General features: G+C 48.5%; 5 protein-coding genes across 5 annotated transcripts; 2 read left to right on the plus strand and 3 right to left on the minus strand.

Moving 5' to 3' along the window:
• Positions 1–245: 245 nt before the first annotated feature.
• Positions 246–1948, plus strand: EDB82DRAFT_434620 (uncharacterized protein; the record flags this gene model as incomplete). The annotated part of the gene is made up of 4 exons (XM_025727282.2): positions 246–547; positions 596–671; positions 724–872; positions 925–1948. The coding sequence occupies 4 exons, from the start codon at positions 246–248 to the stop codon at positions 1946–1948; spliced, it is 1551 nt and encodes a 516-aa protein (XP_025581764.1).
• A 1112-nt stretch (positions 1949–3060) lies between these two features.
• Positions 3061–4136, minus strand: EDB82DRAFT_235733 (uncharacterized protein). The gene is made up of 4 exons (XM_065607283.1): positions 3665–4136; positions 3489–3516; positions 3211–3437; positions 3061–3153 (listed from the first exon to the last, which is right to left on the minus strand). The coding sequence occupies exons 1-3, from the start codon at positions 3940–3942 to the stop codon at positions 3261–3263; spliced, it is 483 nt and encodes a 160-aa protein (XP_065463936.1). The 5' UTR covers positions 3943–4136; the 3' UTR covers positions 3061–3153; positions 3211–3260.
• A 1078-nt stretch (positions 4137–5214) lies between these two features.
• EDB82DRAFT_538493 (pheromone A receptor-domain-containing protein) lies at positions 5215–7285 on the plus strand. The gene is made up of 3 exons (XM_025727284.2): positions 5215–5879; positions 5941–6439; positions 6487–7285. The coding sequence occupies exons 1-3, from the start codon at positions 5258–5260 to the stop codon at positions 7046–7048; spliced, it is 1683 nt and encodes a 560-aa protein (XP_025581766.1). The 5' UTR covers positions 5215–5257; the 3' UTR covers positions 7049–7285.
• Position 7286: 1 nt separating this feature from the next.
• On the minus strand, positions 7287–10533 carry EDB82DRAFT_505943 (uncharacterized protein). The gene has a single exon (XM_025727285.2). The coding sequence runs from the start codon at positions 10521–10523 to the stop codon at positions 7641–7643; it is 2883 nt and encodes a 960-aa protein (XP_025581767.2). The 5' UTR covers positions 10524–10533; the 3' UTR covers positions 7287–7640.
• Positions 10534–15527: 4994 nt separating this feature from the next.
• Positions 15528–17057, minus strand: EDB82DRAFT_526804 (uncharacterized protein; the record flags this gene model as incomplete). The annotated part of the gene is made up of 2 exons (XM_025727287.1): positions 15528–16548; positions 16618–17057. The coding sequence occupies 2 exons, from the start codon at positions 17055–17057 to the stop codon at positions 15528–15530; spliced, it is 1461 nt and encodes a 486-aa protein (XP_025581769.1).
• Positions 17058–17572: the final 515 nt, after the last annotated feature.

Genomic DNA, 17572 nt, shown 5'->3' on the forward strand with positions numbered 1-17572 from the left:
TGCCTGGCATTGTCCGCGGTCATCTTTTATGTACATTTGTGGAATTAGCCGTTCTCCAATTCCGCCTAGAAGCACCCACTGAATTATTAAGCCACCCCATCTAGCGCAAAGGTCCAAAGCACGCAAGCCGACGACTTTACCAGGTTAATAATCAGAGAAATCCTTGAGACAACCTTGTCATTTTTCTGATATTCTTCTTTCACGTTCGGTTTTCTTGTCGCAGAGTCCCAGTCAATCTCAACATCATGGCATCTCTTATAGACGGGGAGTATCCTCCCACTCTCAAACCCGAAGAAAAGGACATCCTCATCGAGACTGTTAAAGACTGGTCGATAGGTAATGGACTCACAGTCAGGCCTCCGCCAACCGTAATAGCCGCCGAGACAGACCCTAAGGGTATTGCTGCTATCAATGTGCCTGTCACACTTTTCCCTAGCCCCTTTCCGAGGCAGTGCTTCTCCCAGGGCAAGGCGGTTCAGAAGACTTACAACGAGCTGTATGCCTCAGTGAGTAGAGATGAAGAGTTTCTGGCACAAGTAGTGAAGGAGTATGTAAGCTCCAAATTCTATTAATGCCAGCTTCTGAACAGTCCTAGGGTTGCAGATGGTGATGAGTTTATTCGAAACTTATGGGATGTCCATACCAAGGTCAAGGCTGAGGGATATACACAGGTAAGAATCCATGCATTGGACGAAACTGCCCTAATAGCTGACCGAACGACAGCATCTATCCCTGGGCTTATTCCGATCCGACTACATGGTTCACCAGGATACTCGCACTTCTCCCCCTTCTCTGCAAGTTAAGCAGGTTGAGTTTAACACCATTGCCTCGTCTTTCGGTGGTCTCTCAACACACACCTCCTCTCTCCACAGGTAGTTACCACTGAGAACTAAGTCCTCGATGATCCAAGGCTGACAACGATAGGTATCTTGCTACAACGGAATACCCTATCTTGGAAAATTCTATCATTCAAGGAACGCTGGATCTACCAGAAAACACCAGCACTCGCGGCTTGGCAGCAGGTATTGAGGCAGCTTACAACACCTACCCTCAATCCGAACTTGGCCATCAAAAGTGTGTCATCTTCCTGGTTCAGGATGGCGAGAGGAACATTTTTGACCAGCGCCACCTCGAGTATCAAATTATCAACTCTTCTCCATCTATCCCCGTCTTCAGACTCCCATACTCTCAAATCCTGAAGCACACAACAATCGCAGAAACCTCTAAAAGACAACTTCTGTACCATCTTCCCCGAAATCCCGCCAGGGTTTATGAAGTTGCTGTCATCTACATGCGATCTGGATACGGACCCTCCGACTACCCCGACCAGCAAGCCTGGGATGCGCGATACCACTTGGAGAGATCAAACGCAATCAAGTGTCCTACTGTTCTTACTCAACTGGCTGGAACAAAGAAGGTTCAGCAGATTCTGGCGACACCGCAACCATCGTCTTCACCTTCAGCCCTCAGCAGATTTATCCGCGATGACACCGAGGATGCCGCTGGACTTTGGCGCACATTCACCAACATTTACCCCATGGACACAAGCGATGCTGGTCTTGAGGCTCGAAAGAAGGCCCTTGACCCTAAGGCTTGCCAAGACTATGTGTTGAAGCCTCAGCGAGAAGGTGGCGGAAACAACATCTACCGAGGAGCTATTCCCGAGTTCCTTAAGTCTGTTCCCGAGTCCCACTGGGGATCTTACATCCTCATGGAGCTCATCACCCCACCCCCAGTTAACAACATAATCCTCCGTAACGGCAACCTCGAACAAGGAGGCGTTATTTGTGAACTGGGAATCTATGGCACTTGTGTATGGGATCAGAACACAGGAAAGGTTCATCACAACGAAGAGGCCGGGTATCTCTTGCGCACAAAAGGTGACAAGAGTGAGGAGGGTGGTGTTGCTGCTGGTTTTGGATGTATGGATAGCTGCACTTTGGTATAGAGCTCCCCCATTCACTAGATATCAGAAGATGCAACGACCGAATGAAGTCCTCTTTCTACTTCCTCTCGGCTTCCATTTTTCCCATGAGGTAGTCAGGCGTACATGTTGAAGTCGGCCGCATTTGCCTTTACTTTACATCCATGACTACTTCCACTTCTTACCCAGTTATGTGCTTGGGCAGTCTTAGGTACCTGGGTAGTAGGCATTCAAAGCCAATCGGGTTATCCATAAGACACGTTGACAAAGTCCATTGTATTCCACTGCTACACGTCACTTGGTTACACTCGCATTCGTTCTTTCGTACCCCTTGTTTTCATCGGAATCTTTAAGCCATCATCAGTTAGACTTTCTACCATCACCCGGCACTTTAACGCACATATTAAGTGCAGTTCTTACGAAAACCTTAATTCGATACAAGTGCCTATATAGATTAGACTTTAGACTAGGACAACAAGAGGTCGTCACCAGGATCCCATCAATTTCGACTCTACAGACCATGGTTAAGAAATCCACCGGTTCAAGGATTAGTCATACTACCCCTAGCATGACAGGCCATCGTACCAACTTTCCTTTGAATATGGCCACGGTGGCGGCCGACATTCAGGGCTCGCTGGTTGTTGGCGCATATGTTGATCGCCTGCGTTGTGTGATACACAGTAGGTATCGTCAAGTCGGCCTAACAAATACCCCATCAGGGACCTTGGCTCTTTCGACGTTTTATCTTATTCATTTGACAGCCTCATTTGCTACAGAGGCTAGTCCTTGTGCTGTGTTTAATATGTCGATGTCCATGCTGGTTAGACTCTGCCAAAAGCTCCTCTGGTCCAGGCGCATGATTACTCTGGGCAACCCAATCGGGGATATTCATCTGGTTGTGTTTTATATTGGATTTTTTCAATGCCCATGCTTTGTTCATTGGCTCGTAGTAATTCTGGGAGCCCTGCGCTTGCAGAGTCATCGGCTTCTTTAGTTCGCCGCTTCTTGGACCTTAAGTAAGACAATAACTTCGCGAGTATCAGCTTTACGGAATGACCACTCGCTGGGCAGGAGATGAATCAGTAGGTTGGAAACAGGTTGCTTCAAGGATCAAATTGGCGAACATCAGAACAAATCAGCAAGAATAGATTTGAATGTTACCCACCTCAGCATGATGGGGTATAATAGTAATTGATAGACATAGTAATCATTTCTTGTTTACTGACTTACTCAACTACATCGTGAATATGTGATGTTAAAAAGTATATTGCATCGTGGTATCATACAGTTCTTCCAACGGCTGTCCTTAAAGCTCATCGTACATTGCACCCATACATTAGCATCCAACAAAAGAGATCATCTTTGAGAGAGAGAGAGAGAGAGAGGAGAGCAGCGGTTGGGGTATTGTGGCGCCACGAAAAGGTTGCGTCCATGCGTGGACAAGAATCGACCAAGGGTTATGTTTACTCGCCCTGCTCGGGAGCTTGGGGACGTCGAAGAACCTCGATTTGGCCTGAACCATGTTAGAAGATGAAGCATTGTCGAACTGGGAGGGTAGACATACGCTGGACAACGCTGAAGCTTGTGCGGTTCTGGCCGTTGGCGTCAGTGTAAGCGTTGAGAGTAGCGTCGCCCTCGACGTAGACGGTAGCACTGTATGAGTTGTCAGAATGGCCTGTCTCTGAATATGTCAAACAGCTAGCTACTAGCTAGCTGGCTATGTATCATGTCATATCATACCCCTTGGGAAGGCTCATGAGGTAATCTCGGGAAGGACCCTCGGCGAAGCTGGTGACCTTGAACCAGCTCGTCTTGCGGTTTTCACGGGAACCGCTGTTGCTAGCGACAGCGTAGCGGACGATTTCGCGGCCGGTGCTGGTGGGGTGAACCTCTGGGGTGTCGGCAAGGTTTCCAACAATGGTGATCTTGGCCAGAGGTCGAGCAGTGGTGGTGCTGAAAGCTCGGGCAGAGAAAGCCGGGGCGACGGCGGCACGACGGAAGACAGTAGAGAAAGACATGGTATATGTGTGTGATGGTGCGTCTGTTCTTTTTTTTTTTTTTACTTTTCTTTGTTTGGTTTCGTTGTTGGCTGGAGGGGAACGAGAGAAGCTGAAGCGGAGACAAAAAAAACTGACGGGGACTTGTTGATAAGGAAGGGACTGTGACTTTGATGACAGTCGCGTAGTTTCGAAATCCTGGGACGCGATAGGGTAGGAAGCTGAAATTGAAAGGGGACCCTCTTCAATGCGTCATTTGATTGGTTTTTGCGTAGAGCTGTTGTGCGACCCGATAAACGGGTGCCGTTGAGGTTGGTGGCTCGGATAGTTAAATATGCACCGCATATCGCTATAGACCTACTTTAGTTAACCTCACGATATCTGTACCTTAATTAACATCAACATGATTCAAAAGCCAAGAACTGCTTGATCCCAAAAACGGACCTTTTAATTCAATTAAATATGATTTGGAATAGAGAGTTCCACCAAAATACTTAAAATTTACTTGCTGCTATAATATCCTTCTGCCAAGGTCGTTGCTATCTCATCCAGGGATGCTAAATGCTCTAGATCACCACCACCAAATTAGCCAAGCGTCGTCATTTTTACCCAAGAAAAAAATAAGCGGCTCAAAGTTCAGCGCCCCCTCGATCTTTCACTTAAAAAGATAGATTGGATTTCCAAAGAGCTTGCATGGTAGTGGAGGCGTACCTAGATTTCAGACTCAGACTTTTCGTCATGGAACTCAAGGTGAGCTAGCTTCTCCCACTAGAGTCTCGTTCGTTCGCTTAGGCACCCCTGCAAGTTAGACTTACCCGATCGGGTTGTCAATAGACGCCCCTCAATAGCCGCGCTCTGTAGATCTGGGCATGACAGTAACGCCTTACTCCAAACGGAGACAAAGATTTCTGTTTATTTCTTATTGACAGAGAGGGAGGAATAAAAATGGAAGGGGGAAGGCTCAATAAACTACTGATGTTACTAATTGAGAGTTGCTAATTCTGGCCCCTGCCCCTCAGGAATGCCCGTCATGTTGTCCAAGTCGCCGCCTTATTGAGCTCTCCGTCCTTATTGACAGGCTGAATTGGCCGACTGTTTATGTTCTTTTAATTCAAACACACTGTATAAAGTTACCAACACAGCCGTTACGTATCTTCTTGAGTGAGGTCCTTGCGCTTCCCGCTTTGATCAACCGTTGGGCCAAGACATTGCCATCTTTGCGTCTGTCAACTTCACCAACAACCAACATCACCAAGTTGCTTTGACTTTTTCTTCATAAATCTCAACCACTCACTCATAAGCCTCAAAAAGCTTCTTCCACCTCAAAGTCGGCGTCATGACCGGCTCGATTCATTTGTTCGGTCGTGACGGCCTGTCCATAATAGCAGCTCCTGGACCGGGAACAACCACGACTCCATCCCTCACAGCCAATCTCGTCTGCAGAGTGCTCTTCGGCATAATCGCCAACCTAGCATGCATAGTGCCTCTGAAAAACCTCTACCGCAACGGGGAATTTGCAGCTGTTGTCTTCATTGCCAACATCGAATTGGCGAATCTCGACACAATCATCAACGCTCTCATCTGGAGAGACGACGACACTAGCAAGTGGTGGTCCGGACAAGGATTCTGCGATGCCAGCCCTTATTATACCAACTTCTTGAATGCATTGTTTGGGGCTTGTCTGCTTGCCATCATGCGCAACCTCGCTCAGCAAGTTGGTCTTCTACGTGCTAATCCTCTGTCTGTCCAAGAGAAGCGCCGGCGCAATCTTGTTCAAGCACTCATCATGTTTCCGCTTCCCATCATGCAGATTGCCTGGGTCTGGCCTTTGACTACACAGAGATATGCGGTAGCTACTCTTGTCGGGTGCAGTTGGATTGCATGGCCTGCCTGGCCTTACATGACCTTCTTCGTCATTGCTCCGGTTGTCGTTGCGCTGATAACATCCGGATACGCTAGTGAGTTCACCTATCTCTCTTCTCCTTTCGCACGTAGCCTAGATAAACTAACATCAAAAAGTTCTCACTTATATCCGCTTTCGCCAAATCGCAAGGACCACTCGGACAGCCATTAACAGCAGCAGGTCTGCTAACCAGCGGGCTCAAAGGACAAAGCGCCGCCTCTATCTCATGGTATTGGCCATCTTGATTCCCTATCTGCCTGTTGTAATCACTCTCGCCGTTCTCAACATTCTCGGTGCTTTTCCACTTCAGCCCTTTGACTACGATCTCATTCACAACCGCACTTGGCCCTATCCGTGGTCGGCTGTAATCCTTGTCCCATCCAACGGCTTCACCTTTATACATCTAAACAACTGCTACATCGATATCCTCGCTGCCATTCCTGTCGTCCTCTTCTTCGGTATGACAAAGGACGCTATCAACAGCTATCGTCGCGGATTGCTTTACTTTGGTCTTGGGCACTTATTTCCCAAGCTCCAAGAGGAGTATGATCCTGACAGAACAACATATGGTAGCAGCTCTGGGACCTCTAACCTCATGGATTCCTCATTCTCTACGTAAGTGTGCACTTCTAATACCCGGGATCAATACTAACTGATTGCAGTACATCCTCACTCCCGAAAAAGATCAAAAGTCTTCTCGTCAGTCGCAACTTAACTACAACATCGTCTGCGAGCCTCAACCCTGTCTCTCTGCAGCCCGCTCACAGCGCTACTACACCAGGAGTCGAGATGGGACATGAGTTGGGCTTATTTTCGACCTCGCAATCGCCTCGTCGAGAGATAGTCTACCCTCCTCCTATTGCTTCGCCTTCTACAGCCCCAATCACTCTACCTCCTCGCAACCCCTTCCCATTTCGAACTCGTTTCGACTTACCCAACATTCCACTCCCATCCTTGTCTTCTTTTAACTTCAGAAGAAAGAAGGATCGTCGACCTCCTCTGGATCGAGGCTTACCTCTTGATTCCCTCCCTTCTGTCGTGAACGGTCGTATGTGGGAGAGTAAGTCGCCTGCTCAACCTCCTCGCAGCCAAACACTTGTTTGGGCGGATGCAGAAGACACACCAACTCCTGACGTCGTCACATCCGACACTCGTCTATTGGTCCCTATGTCACCGACGTATTTTGTCACGACTGAGCCCCTCAAGGAAACATATCGACGCTAGGAACGTCTAAATGGCTGGGTCAGGTGATCCGTCAGCTATTCTCGGGCGGCCAAAAGGTACATCGGGTAGTTCCCTATTTGATTTTTGTGACTTTTTGTTCTCATTCTCATTTTATTTCATCAGACTCGCTCTATGCGAGCTCAGCATCATTGCAGGCGGCGGCGCAGGTACCAAAAGAGTTCATTCTGTTTTAGGAGACATACATAGCCAGTTATAATAAGGTACTCTTTGCACGGGAGCAGTTTGCTCTCGTTGTGTTTATTATGCCCTTATTCACCTGAGTAGTCGGTGACCAGTGTAGAGAATTAATAGTTTGGTGATTATCGTTGTAACCTAGGTAGTTTGATGTATATCCTGGATTTTGACAAACATGATAAGAATAAGTGACTGCATAACGAGTTTCCTAACCCGTAAATTTTACCCAACCGTCATAACCAAGCCCGTATTTTTGGAAGATGTACACGTAAAACCCGTTGGTATCATAAATAGTCAAAGGATCGAATATGGGTATGTGAACTAGTAAAAAAGTAGAAAATAAAAAGATTGTGATCGAAAACTCGATGATACAGTGAAAGGGCTAGGGGACCGATGATTACATGTCCTTGGCGTTCTTTTGAAGTTTGCGCATAGCCTCACGGTGTATGTCGATAAGGTCTCCGTTTCGCATGCGTTCGTCAAAGGCTTTGTCAGCCCATTCTTTCTCTCGCTGTTTTGTTTCGCGGCGCTGGGCCTCAGCTTGCTTCTGGCTCAGCAGGATATTTCGGCTCATATCGACATTGCGTTGGACCTCAACTTCCCGACTGGCCAAGAGAGATGACGGAGTGAATGGGGTCTCCCGACCGGAGGTACTGATAACGGGCGTGCCCGCGCGTAACTCCTGTTGAACTGACTGTCGGAAGTTGGCAAGTGCATTCTCACGGGCAGCAGAAGTGGGGAGGGTCGACACGCGTTGGGGTTGATGAGAGTTCAAGAGCGCCTCTGAAGTGTTGAAGCTGTTGAAGTTGCTACTACCACTGAGGCGTTGAAGAGATGGTGTCGAGTTTGAGGGGCTCAAGCTGCTCTGTTGGATAAGTTCCTTTCTTTTGCTCAATGGCAAATCGTCAACATCCACTCCAACAGCGGCAGCATACATCGGGTAATTATGCAGCGACCCGGCGTCGCTTGAGGCTCTATGTCGAGCGGGAAGGTTGGCTTCTGAAGAGCTGACCAACAAATTTCCTGCTGATTTGTTGCGGAGATACATTTCCCGTTGGCCAAGAAGAGTCTGAGGGCTCGAGTACGACACAATACCTGGCGTTGATGAACGCTGGCCTTCTGCAACACCTGGAACGCCCAGAGTTTGTGACGCCATTTCCTCTCCGGAAGGAGTAGATAACATTGGGTTCGACACAGCTTGTTCTTCTGCGATGGATGAAATTACTCCCGACGTCATCCGTAACCCTCCAGAAGACGACCGTGGCATATTGGCGCTAGTTGGAGTTGTGCCAGGGCTACGATGCTGACCCTCACCAGTCAGAAGGGCGAGTGCTACAGGAACATGCTGTTTCAAACCCCGTCGGGGTGCTGAGTTGGAGACATTAGAGGCTCGCGAATCCGACCGTGTAACTGCCGGTACCGGGGTTCCTTCGTTAGAGGACTTGCGCAGCTCTTCCATGTGTACTGGAACTGGTGTTTCAGTCGCGGGTGCGGCTGGGCTTCTAGGCGCAGCGATATGGATCTCGTCAAGCTCGGGGGCATCTGCGTTGCTCAGGTGCTTGGCCCATTCGTTAGTCCGGTAGGATAATGCTATCTTGGAAAGTGATCGGGGGAGCCGATCTTTGGTCAAGCTAACACGAGCTGAGGAACCCGATGTCACAGACTTGCTCTTACTCATGCCTTCTACAGCGTCTTCTTCTTGTCGCTTGAATTCATCAGGATTGGCTACACCATTTGCACTAACGGCTGTGGAAGAGTCTTGCTGAGTTTCGGGCGTGTTTCCTTTATCATTGCTGTCGTTCGCGGAAAGTTCCGCGTTGATTTGAATGCTCTTTCGCACTTCATGGGCTGCACGCGACTTGTCGTCACCGCTTATACTCTCGTTGTCAATTGTCGCCGCAACTGAGCCATCATCGTCGCGAGGTTGCCTTTGTGGGATAACCAATTCGTCGCTGCTTTCACCGTGTTGATGTTCCTGAGACTCTCCAAGAACACGACTCGATCGGTGGGACATATTTCCAAGCAATTCCATTGATCCACGAGAGAGGCGAGATAATCTTTTCGCAAGTGAGCGTCGGTGGCTAGGTGTGTGTAACTCATTGTCATCTTCATCAGCAAATGTTGCCACTGATGAACGGTCGTCATTGGTGCAGGCATCGTTGTCGTCGTTGGCGACGGGAATAGTGAATGGAAGGGGAATAACATGAGGGGCAACAGATCTAGCGACAGATGATTGTGTAGAAATACGTCTGCTCTCAGGGGCTGAGGTTTGTACATTGCTGTCAGCCACATGGTTCACGGTCTCTGTTGTCGATGGGGTGATATCATCTGAAGCTACGCGAACCGTGACTTTGCCATCATCATTGTGCTCTGAAGACATCAGGTTTACGGTAGTGGCAGGCTGCTGCTTCAACTGCTCAGAGTCGGGCATGTCTGCCATCTCGATAACCTCAACAATTGAGGCTGATTGTCTTTTCGAAGAGTCGGTTTGACTGGTGCGGTTGTTCTTCTCGTTGGGGGTTCCGCCACTATCCGATGTGTGAGAGACCGTCGAGCTTTCTGCATCGCCATCTCCGTATACTCTCTCCCATTGACGTCTCTCACGCGCATTCGCTTCTTCGATGTTCCTGCCAACTTGCTCTTCTTCCTCGCGGAGGTTGCGTTCCCCTTCGGCAGCCTCTTCCGCTTTCTTTTCACGTTTTTCGCGAACCAGCTTCCATAGCTTGATCTGTGAGATGATTCCAAACAGGCAGACGATGACAATTGCTGCAGTCTCAACCCGGATGCCTTTCGTGACTGGGTAAGTAGTGGCACCAAGAGGAAACAAATCATCATTGAGCTCCCAGACATAGGCCCAGAATTCTTTCAGCCCAGCTCGGCTGAAACAGTCGATACCGAGTACCGTAACTGTAGCACCAGAGAATGAGATCATCAGAATGAGTGCCCAGTCCCGCGTATAATGGCTGAAGTAAAAGGCGAACCCGCCTACGGTAAAACAAGCGATGAAAATAGCTTTGGATACAACAGGTCCGAGCAGCCCGCCAGGGACCAAGCAAAGAAGCCACATACTGATACAGAAACCACCCAGGGCACAGCCTAGGCCCTCGGTGATTTCCCTGAAAAACATTGAAGCTGCACCGAGGATACAGCCGGAGATGACGACGGCAACCACATAGCCTCCTTGCAAAGCATCGCTGACTTCAGCCTTCATGACATATACAATCAGTACAGTAACGCAGAGGGATGCAGCGAAAGCAGTCGAAAAGAAGGTATGGATCATTCGATTCTTGATTCCGACAAGAGCATATGCAACACCGGTTAGCAGCATGATAATTCCCGCGACACCCCACCCTGGTGTGAGCCTTGGCTCAATGGGAAGCTGACCAGCGGGTATTGTAGCTAGGGAGCTTGTTAGCAATAACTCTGAGCTGTTACTCACGCTTTACAATACCATTGTAGTAGGAAGAATCGTCAAGTCCACTTTGGAAGGGACCATCTGTACTGGTCGATGTAGGGTCTGAACTTTCCGATTTCTCAGTTTCCGTGACAGTCACGGAAGTGGCTTCGCTCTTTGACTGGGAGGTTGTGGGTTGAGAAGATTCGGGTTTCTTGCCAGTAGCCTCGGCGGTTTCGGTAGTACTGCTTTGTGTTCTTGTCGAAGTTGAGCCCGACTCAATGGCTGTTGTCTTTTGGGGTTCGTCATCGTCCGCCCTTGGAGCTATTCTGAAAGCCTCTCCACTGACAAGTTGAAACACCAAGAGGAGACAAAGCAGCGTCCACAATCGAGACCAGGGGGCGAGCATTGCGTTGAAATGTGATGACGAAAACGCGGTCGCCTGTGGTCGTTTGAAGTATCAAGTGGGTTTTTTGATGCGTGACTCTTTGAGCATCCTTGGAAGCACAATTGGAATGTCCCAAGCCGGAATGATGAGTCCGGATATGATTTAAAGATGGGATATTGTTGGATAGTCGAGGAATAACGATATCGTAAGAGCGGATGTTGGACAAGCTTATAGAGGTTTGACTCAAGATAAGACAAAGGCTGTTATTGGATATGAAAAGGAAATAAAACAAGAATGAATGAATAAAAGAACGGACAAGGCAAGGTGTGCTGTGCAGCTGATGTGCAGTAGTACCAGTACAGCAGCAATGATTGTCGAGCAATCCCGGGATCAAGATCCAACACCTGCAGCAGCTATAAAGAGTGACGAAGAGGTGAAGCGAAGAAAACGGAGGACCGAGAATCGGGAAAGGTGTGGCATTATAGCGTAGTTATTGTCTCAGCCTGCAGAGACACAGAGATCTGATGGATGGTGGGATGTTCGAACTCGACTTGGATGGAGACGAGACGCGGAGACGGACCAGGACTGCCCCGGTCCGAGAACAGGATCCATGGTCCAAGATTAGCAGTGACTGGACGAAAAGGAAGCACATGGCGCGGCCGTTGGGAAAGAGACGCCTGGGGCCAATTTCCCAAAGGGCCTCCTGTGACGCTTGTTTATCGTGATGGGATGGTGGTCGACTTACACCTAAAGCTGTTAGTTGAGGAAACTACGGCCCACTCCCGTTGCTGTAGTTGGTACGTACCGTATTCCCGGCTCTTGGCTTGCAGCGGCTTGCTCCTTCCTGGCCTAGAGGGTGGGTGACGCCTGGAGCACTTGCCGGCCCACCCCTCTTCCACTCAAACGGCAGCCAATTGTGGTGGAGATGTGCCTGTTTCAAGTACTTCCAGGTACAGTTCAGCCCATTTAGACCAGAGCGAGCCATTAACAGCGTGGTGTTAGGTCCATTTCTAGAGGCCATAGTCACACTATAGTAAATGAAATGGCATGGATGATCTTTTTGATCGAGATACCAGCTCGAGGAAGAATACCATGCAGAAAAATACAAAGGTATCGTTAATTATCTTTCGGTGAAGATAAAGAACCCACTGGCTTAGCGGTTGGCACGATAATATCTGAATCATCTATTCGCTTCACAAAGTCTCAGGAATATGTCTGAGACGGAACGCATAAGAACCACGCCTCGCCATCAAGGCCATGTCCGCCAATCTTCTCCACCTAAACATGCTTTTTCTCAGATTGCATGGGGCAGGGATTATGCTGAGCGGCTGATTGACAGGCAGATTCTTACTCTGCTTTGCTGCAGTGCTCGATCCATGTGATTTCGATCGAGTTTCTGACTGTCCATACAGCACAGCTAACTAACCATGTTGCCTCCAACTGGTCATTTTAGTATCCTTCTCTCTTAACTCAAAGACGAGCGTGAATGGAGGGAACCTCGCGAGAATCCCGACCGGAAACATCCGATGGGCAATCCCTGCTTCAACTAGTCAATGAACACCCAGACTCTCAAGTCTTTACATTCACAGCAAAACGTAGTATTAAATGGCTGGCAGCGACGACGCCCTGCAGACTCGCTACAAAAGCCACCGCAACGATGCTGCAGGCAGCTCTCCTCTCAACCGATGCCATTGTCACACGTAGCCCAACCTACTGCATCATCACCCAGCCCTCTGCCCGTTGACCTCACCGATAGGTCAATCTACATTTTCTCTCAAGGTAACAAAAGGCTTTGCTTTTGATTTGAGGCGGGGACTGCATCCCCTCCCAGCCTTTCCCACCGTCACTGTTGATGCAATACCTATATGCTTGTGAGCACAACATTTCAGCCATGATGTTGTAGACAAGTCATACATACATACATACATACATGCATGCATGGAGTGGCGTCGCCCTCCGGCTCCCCAGTCAGCACTGCCTTTGTCTCAGGAGACGACAATGCTACTCTCAACCCCGTCACAACGATCTTATTGTTGGTACATTATACCCAAGTCTCGGTGAACCATAATTGAGAACTGACCATCATCTAGAATGACGAGATATATTTGACTCTCGTCCGAACTTCTAAATTTACGCTCGCTCAGGGTCCATCTGACTCTTTCTTCAAAGCGCACGGGTGGAAAATTCATTTCTGCCGTCAAAGCGCTCAGTCAAATTGTTCTGGAACGTTTTGACTCGGAATCTTCATTGGTTATATTATCTGAAACTTGGTGAATTAATACCTGGTCGCATAAAATCAGAGCAAAGGCCAAACCCGAACTGGCCGATGATTGATCGATGCACACAATGAGGCCGTTGATGATCGGGTCAAAGCACTCTCATATTCCTCAGCTGAGCCTGACTTTGAAGGGCTTGCTTACTGGCCTACTGCCTCTTACAACGCTACCTCTCTACTGGGTGCAAGCTCCATTTCTAGTGGATGAAAGACTCTGTCGCCATCCCACTCCTAGTAATACTCTCGAAGCACGGATCTAAATATTCCAATACGTTGTGACTATTTATTTACAAAGTAGATCAAAGTTGCTTCATGAACAGTCATCGATGATTTCTGGCTCTTATCCGTAACTCAGCCTCATCGCTCATCCACCATCATCGCCTGTGGGCGTTGCAGTCGCTTGCGCACATATCATCATCGTCGAAGAGCACCCCCACCTAAAGCTTTTGTGCCTGGAGGTACCCATCGATACATTGAAGATCCCTTGTTCTATTTACCACATTGGGAACACGCGCTACTTTACCCGAACGCCTCACCGGCGCGTCTGGAGATTAAAGTGATTAAATGGACCCAGTCTTTTGTTTGTCCTTCAACTGTGCAGCAAGGTATTAGCCCGCACGATGGGGCATTCTCGCAGCCATTTTCATATGAATGCCACCATACCAGCTCGTGCCCTTCTCGCCTATCTTGAGACGGGAAGATCAATTGCCCAGGAAAAGACGCGCATCCCCTGCCACCTTACTTCCCTCCATGAGAACAGGAAAATCAGTGGTGGGCTCAAATTGACGACTGCAACCAACTTAGCTGATCCCAATCGTGCAGTCTGCGACCGAGGTGTGCGGCGAGCCAACGGCCTCCACCCAAGCCTTGTTTCTTGTTTGCTACTCAATAATGAATCGACGTGGTATTCTGGATAAACACTGACGATCTTTAACTCTCTTGCGGCCGTAGGTGGCCTTGTACGATCTGAATATGTGGTATACTGTTGCTGAAGCTCATTAGGGACCAGTCACCACGGGACAACTTTTAAACCTCTTTAGGTCGCACTCATACCAAAGAATGCGGCTGTCATACCATCGTCATCTTACAGAACCAACGTAATTGTACAAGAAACTATTCTCTTTTTAATTATAGTCTCTGTGCTAAATCTGAATCTGGATATAAGTCCTCTGCGCCAACCTCGTTCTGGTTGCTCGCAATACTAGCTGAAAAACAGTTTTCTCGGCCACATGCTATATCCAGCTTCATACAGATAAGCAATGACACGATCGTTGACTAAACAGCTTTGTATGAATTTCACTTATGAAAAAACTCTTCTTCCCGAATCCTTGCCAATATTAGCGCGTTGTATTGATGCTAATGCTTGTTTGCACAAAACAGCGTGGCAGCACATGCGTGGTAGCCTCGACGTTGCATTCGGACGCACTATGTAAGACGCGGTAAACTCAACTCCTGGCTCGCAGCTCTCTCAACTCAAGTCTCTGAATGCTGGCCGCTGCACTCATTGAGCTTTGAATGAGGCCGGACCGGCCAGGTTTCCGAGTTACAGCTCTCGAAATTCAAGTCAAGGATTCCTTCTGTTGTTGCTGCTGCTCCTCAAAAATCTACGAATGAAAGAGGCGTGTGTCTACTGGGTACACCGAACATGATAAACGCCTCTCTGATCGGCTAAAGCTTGGTTGGCAACCCGACTTAAGCGAGTGCGGCGTTAGTAATTAGATCTAACCTGAGACAAGGACAAACTAGAGTGATATCAATAACATCTATCCATAAACCAGCCCAGTCTTTGCCATTAACTTTGTGTGGTTGATCAGATTCTGTCCAGTCTCCAACACTCAGCCTTTCCCTCCCTACTTGATTTGTTGATTTCAGCGGTGGTAATCTCGAGATTTCTCTCGAAACCAGATGGTAGTAACGGTACGCTCCTCACAGACTCGACGAGAGGCTCAAAATAGTCTCCAAACCATTGTTATGGGCTATCTGTTTTCGGATATGATATACGGGATACAGATAAAAGTATTACATGTATACGTATTCAACTTAGGATAGTGTGCAAAGGTTGCCGTAACACAGATCGATATGGTACGTCGTCTTAAATAGTACAAGCTCCACTGATCGTTGTAATGTATCGATTGATTATTCGTAGCCATTGGTGAACAGAGTTCAAGTGAGGACAAAAGGAATATTATTAGGACATACTGGATACATGTTCCCCCTCAATCTTCGATCATCGTTTAGCCACTCTGGATGGAACACGATCACCATTATATTTGGGCTGTGCAACTGTCTTGCCATTACGATTGCTGCGCGACGACTTGACTGGCGGAGAGTTCCTCTTCTTTCCCTTGCTCATCAATGCCAAAAGTGTACTCAGAGGAAGGAGCATTATTCGTAAAAGTGTTCTGAATGGAAGGAGGAAGACGGCGGTGAGCGATTCCACGGCCCATACAAATAAGTTCTTGTGTGACGCACTATTCTTTGCAGCACTTGCAGCAAGGGCGATAGCATCATCCAGTCTTGCTTCCACCCCTGAAAATCGCGACTCTGTCTGGATCTGGAGAAGTGTGGCCTTCTTTTCGTAACGGCGTACAGCCCTGTTGAGTGCGTCGAGCTCAGGCTGAATAGCATTACGAACGTCGCGTGCCACGACGCTGTCCTTCTGCTTCGTCTTGCTGATCTCCTGTTTGATATCTTGGACGGTACCCGTTTCGTCGTTAGTGGCGCGAGATTCCAAACGTTCTAGGCGCGCAAGGACGGCCTCTAGTTGTTCTGTATTCTTATTGACCTGCTGAAATTTGGAGGGCCCTCCTTGTACCACCCGCTGCAAGTGGAGCGTTCGCGACTGGACCAATTTTATCATGTGCGATAAGACACGAAACTCAGCCATGAGAAGGAAAATCGTCAGGTTGTAGTTGGAAACAAGGCCTTCCGAAGGTCGGCTTAGTTGTGATCGAATGGCGTGCAGAAGGTATGCGCCAAGGAGTGGGAGGAGAAAGCATGAGGCTAGAGCCGTGATTTCGTAGAAGTATAATTCCGCGAGGGCATCTCGCTGCTGCTTACTCGACTCTCTCTCATGTGTTTCCTCCGTCGGTTCGGTATGCACTTCTTCATCTTCTGGAACATGGTCAAGAGTTGAGTTGGGCCCCGGACCATGAGTGCTGGAGCCAAGGTCACTGTCATCGTCAATGACACTGTCCGCTACCACTTCGTGCTGTATCCGAACTTGCTGCGCTGAGTGATACCAAGTCCTGTTTCTAATGTGAGTATATAGTTTGAGAAAATGCAAAATATCGACAGAGACGCCACCCTAAACTTACCATGGCTGCGTTACGGACCAGTTGAGAAAAACACCAGCCAGGCCCAGGAGCATGAAATCTGTCACGACCGCACTGCCATTCTTAAAGAGAAGACCAGAAATAGCTGGTAGGAAAGCAAAAGCCAAAGACAGCGACGGTAAAGACGATGATTCCTCTGTCAAAGATGAATCGCCATTACTAGGATCTCGCGGTTGGGGGTTTAGGAAATCTCGAGCTTCATTGAGGCTGTACTCGGAAAAATTTGAACTGCGGCGAAGGGGGATCGAATCGAAGCTGGGCGATGCCGGGGGTTGACGTCGAGATGCAGATGCAGCTTCCTCGGCGACTGACACGGTCATGGAACGCCGAAGCCCATGACCGGAGGGCGGGGCGCTGAAGCCGGAGCTTACACCGGCAGCGGGTCTCCCGGAAGAGTTCGACGTGGTATTCTCGTCTACCATGACCGAAGCTCAATTGATGGGCTTTTTTTGCTGAAATCAAAATACCGACTAGGGAGGATTCGAGGTAGGCAAATGGAGGGAAAGGCGGCACATTAAGGTCAAGTCACGCGACAAAGTTTGCGAAGAGGCGGAGAATGAGGGGGAAGGAGAGCAAGGGAGGGAAGGACAAGAGGAGTCGGGATGGTTGTGAAATGAATACGTTGTGCGATAAGATACAGAGTTGGAATGTGATGGCGATGAGTTCGTCAAAACGAAAAGAGAGACGGGAAGTGATGATGGTGAGTGCCGAATAAACGACGTCACTTTGATACAGAAGGCGAGACTTAGTTACCTTACCTACTATGTACATTCATTGATTGATAAACCTGACGAGGCTTCTACAAGACCACGGCTAGACGGGAGTCCTGGGCTGGCAAAGTTTAACGCTTGTAGCTATAGCTTAACTTAGTAGGTAAAATTTACGTTAGTTACCGCCAAAACCAAAGCTACTAAGCTGGCAGACAGGTTGTGCATGG

Source organism: Fusarium venenatum (assembly GCF_020744135.1).
Source record: "Fusarium venenatum strain MPI-CAGE-CH-0201 chromosome Unknown EDB82scaffold_3, whole genome shotgun sequence".
NCBI classification, from domain to species: Eukaryota; Fungi; Ascomycota; class Sordariomycetes; order Hypocreales; family Nectriaceae; genus Fusarium; species Fusarium venenatum.

Excerpts from the sequence above, each read along its gene's own strand:
- EDB82DRAFT_235733 (XM_065607283.1), bottom strand. The coding sequence starts at position 3,942 with ATGTCTTTCTCTACTGTCTTCCGTCGTGCCGCCGTCGCCCCGGCTTTC. Across the intron at positions 3,517-3,664 it reads CTCATGAGCCTTCCCAAGGG|AACCGCACAAGCTTCAGCGT; the intron begins GTATGATATGAC and ends GCCAACGGCCAG. Across the intron at positions 3,438-3,488 it reads AAGCTTCAGCGTTGTCCAGC|GCCAAATCGAGGTTCTTCGA; the intron begins GTATGTCTACCC and ends AACATGGTTCAG.
- EDB82DRAFT_538493 (XM_025727284.2), top strand. The coding sequence starts at position 5,258 with ATGACCGGCTCGATTCATTTGTTCGGTCGTGACGGCCTGTCCATAATA. Across the intron at positions 5,880-5,940 it reads GATAACATCCGGATACGCTA|TTCTCACTTATATCCGCTTT; the intron begins GTGAGTTCACCT and ends AACATCAAAAAG. Across the intron at positions 6,440-6,486 it reads ATGGATTCCTCATTCTCTAC|TACATCCTCACTCCCGAAAA; the intron begins GTAAGTGTGCAC and ends AACTGATTGCAG.
- EDB82DRAFT_505943 (XM_025727285.2), bottom strand. The coding sequence starts at position 10,523 with ATGATCCATACCTTCTTTTCGACTGCTTTCGCTGCATCCCTCTGCGTT.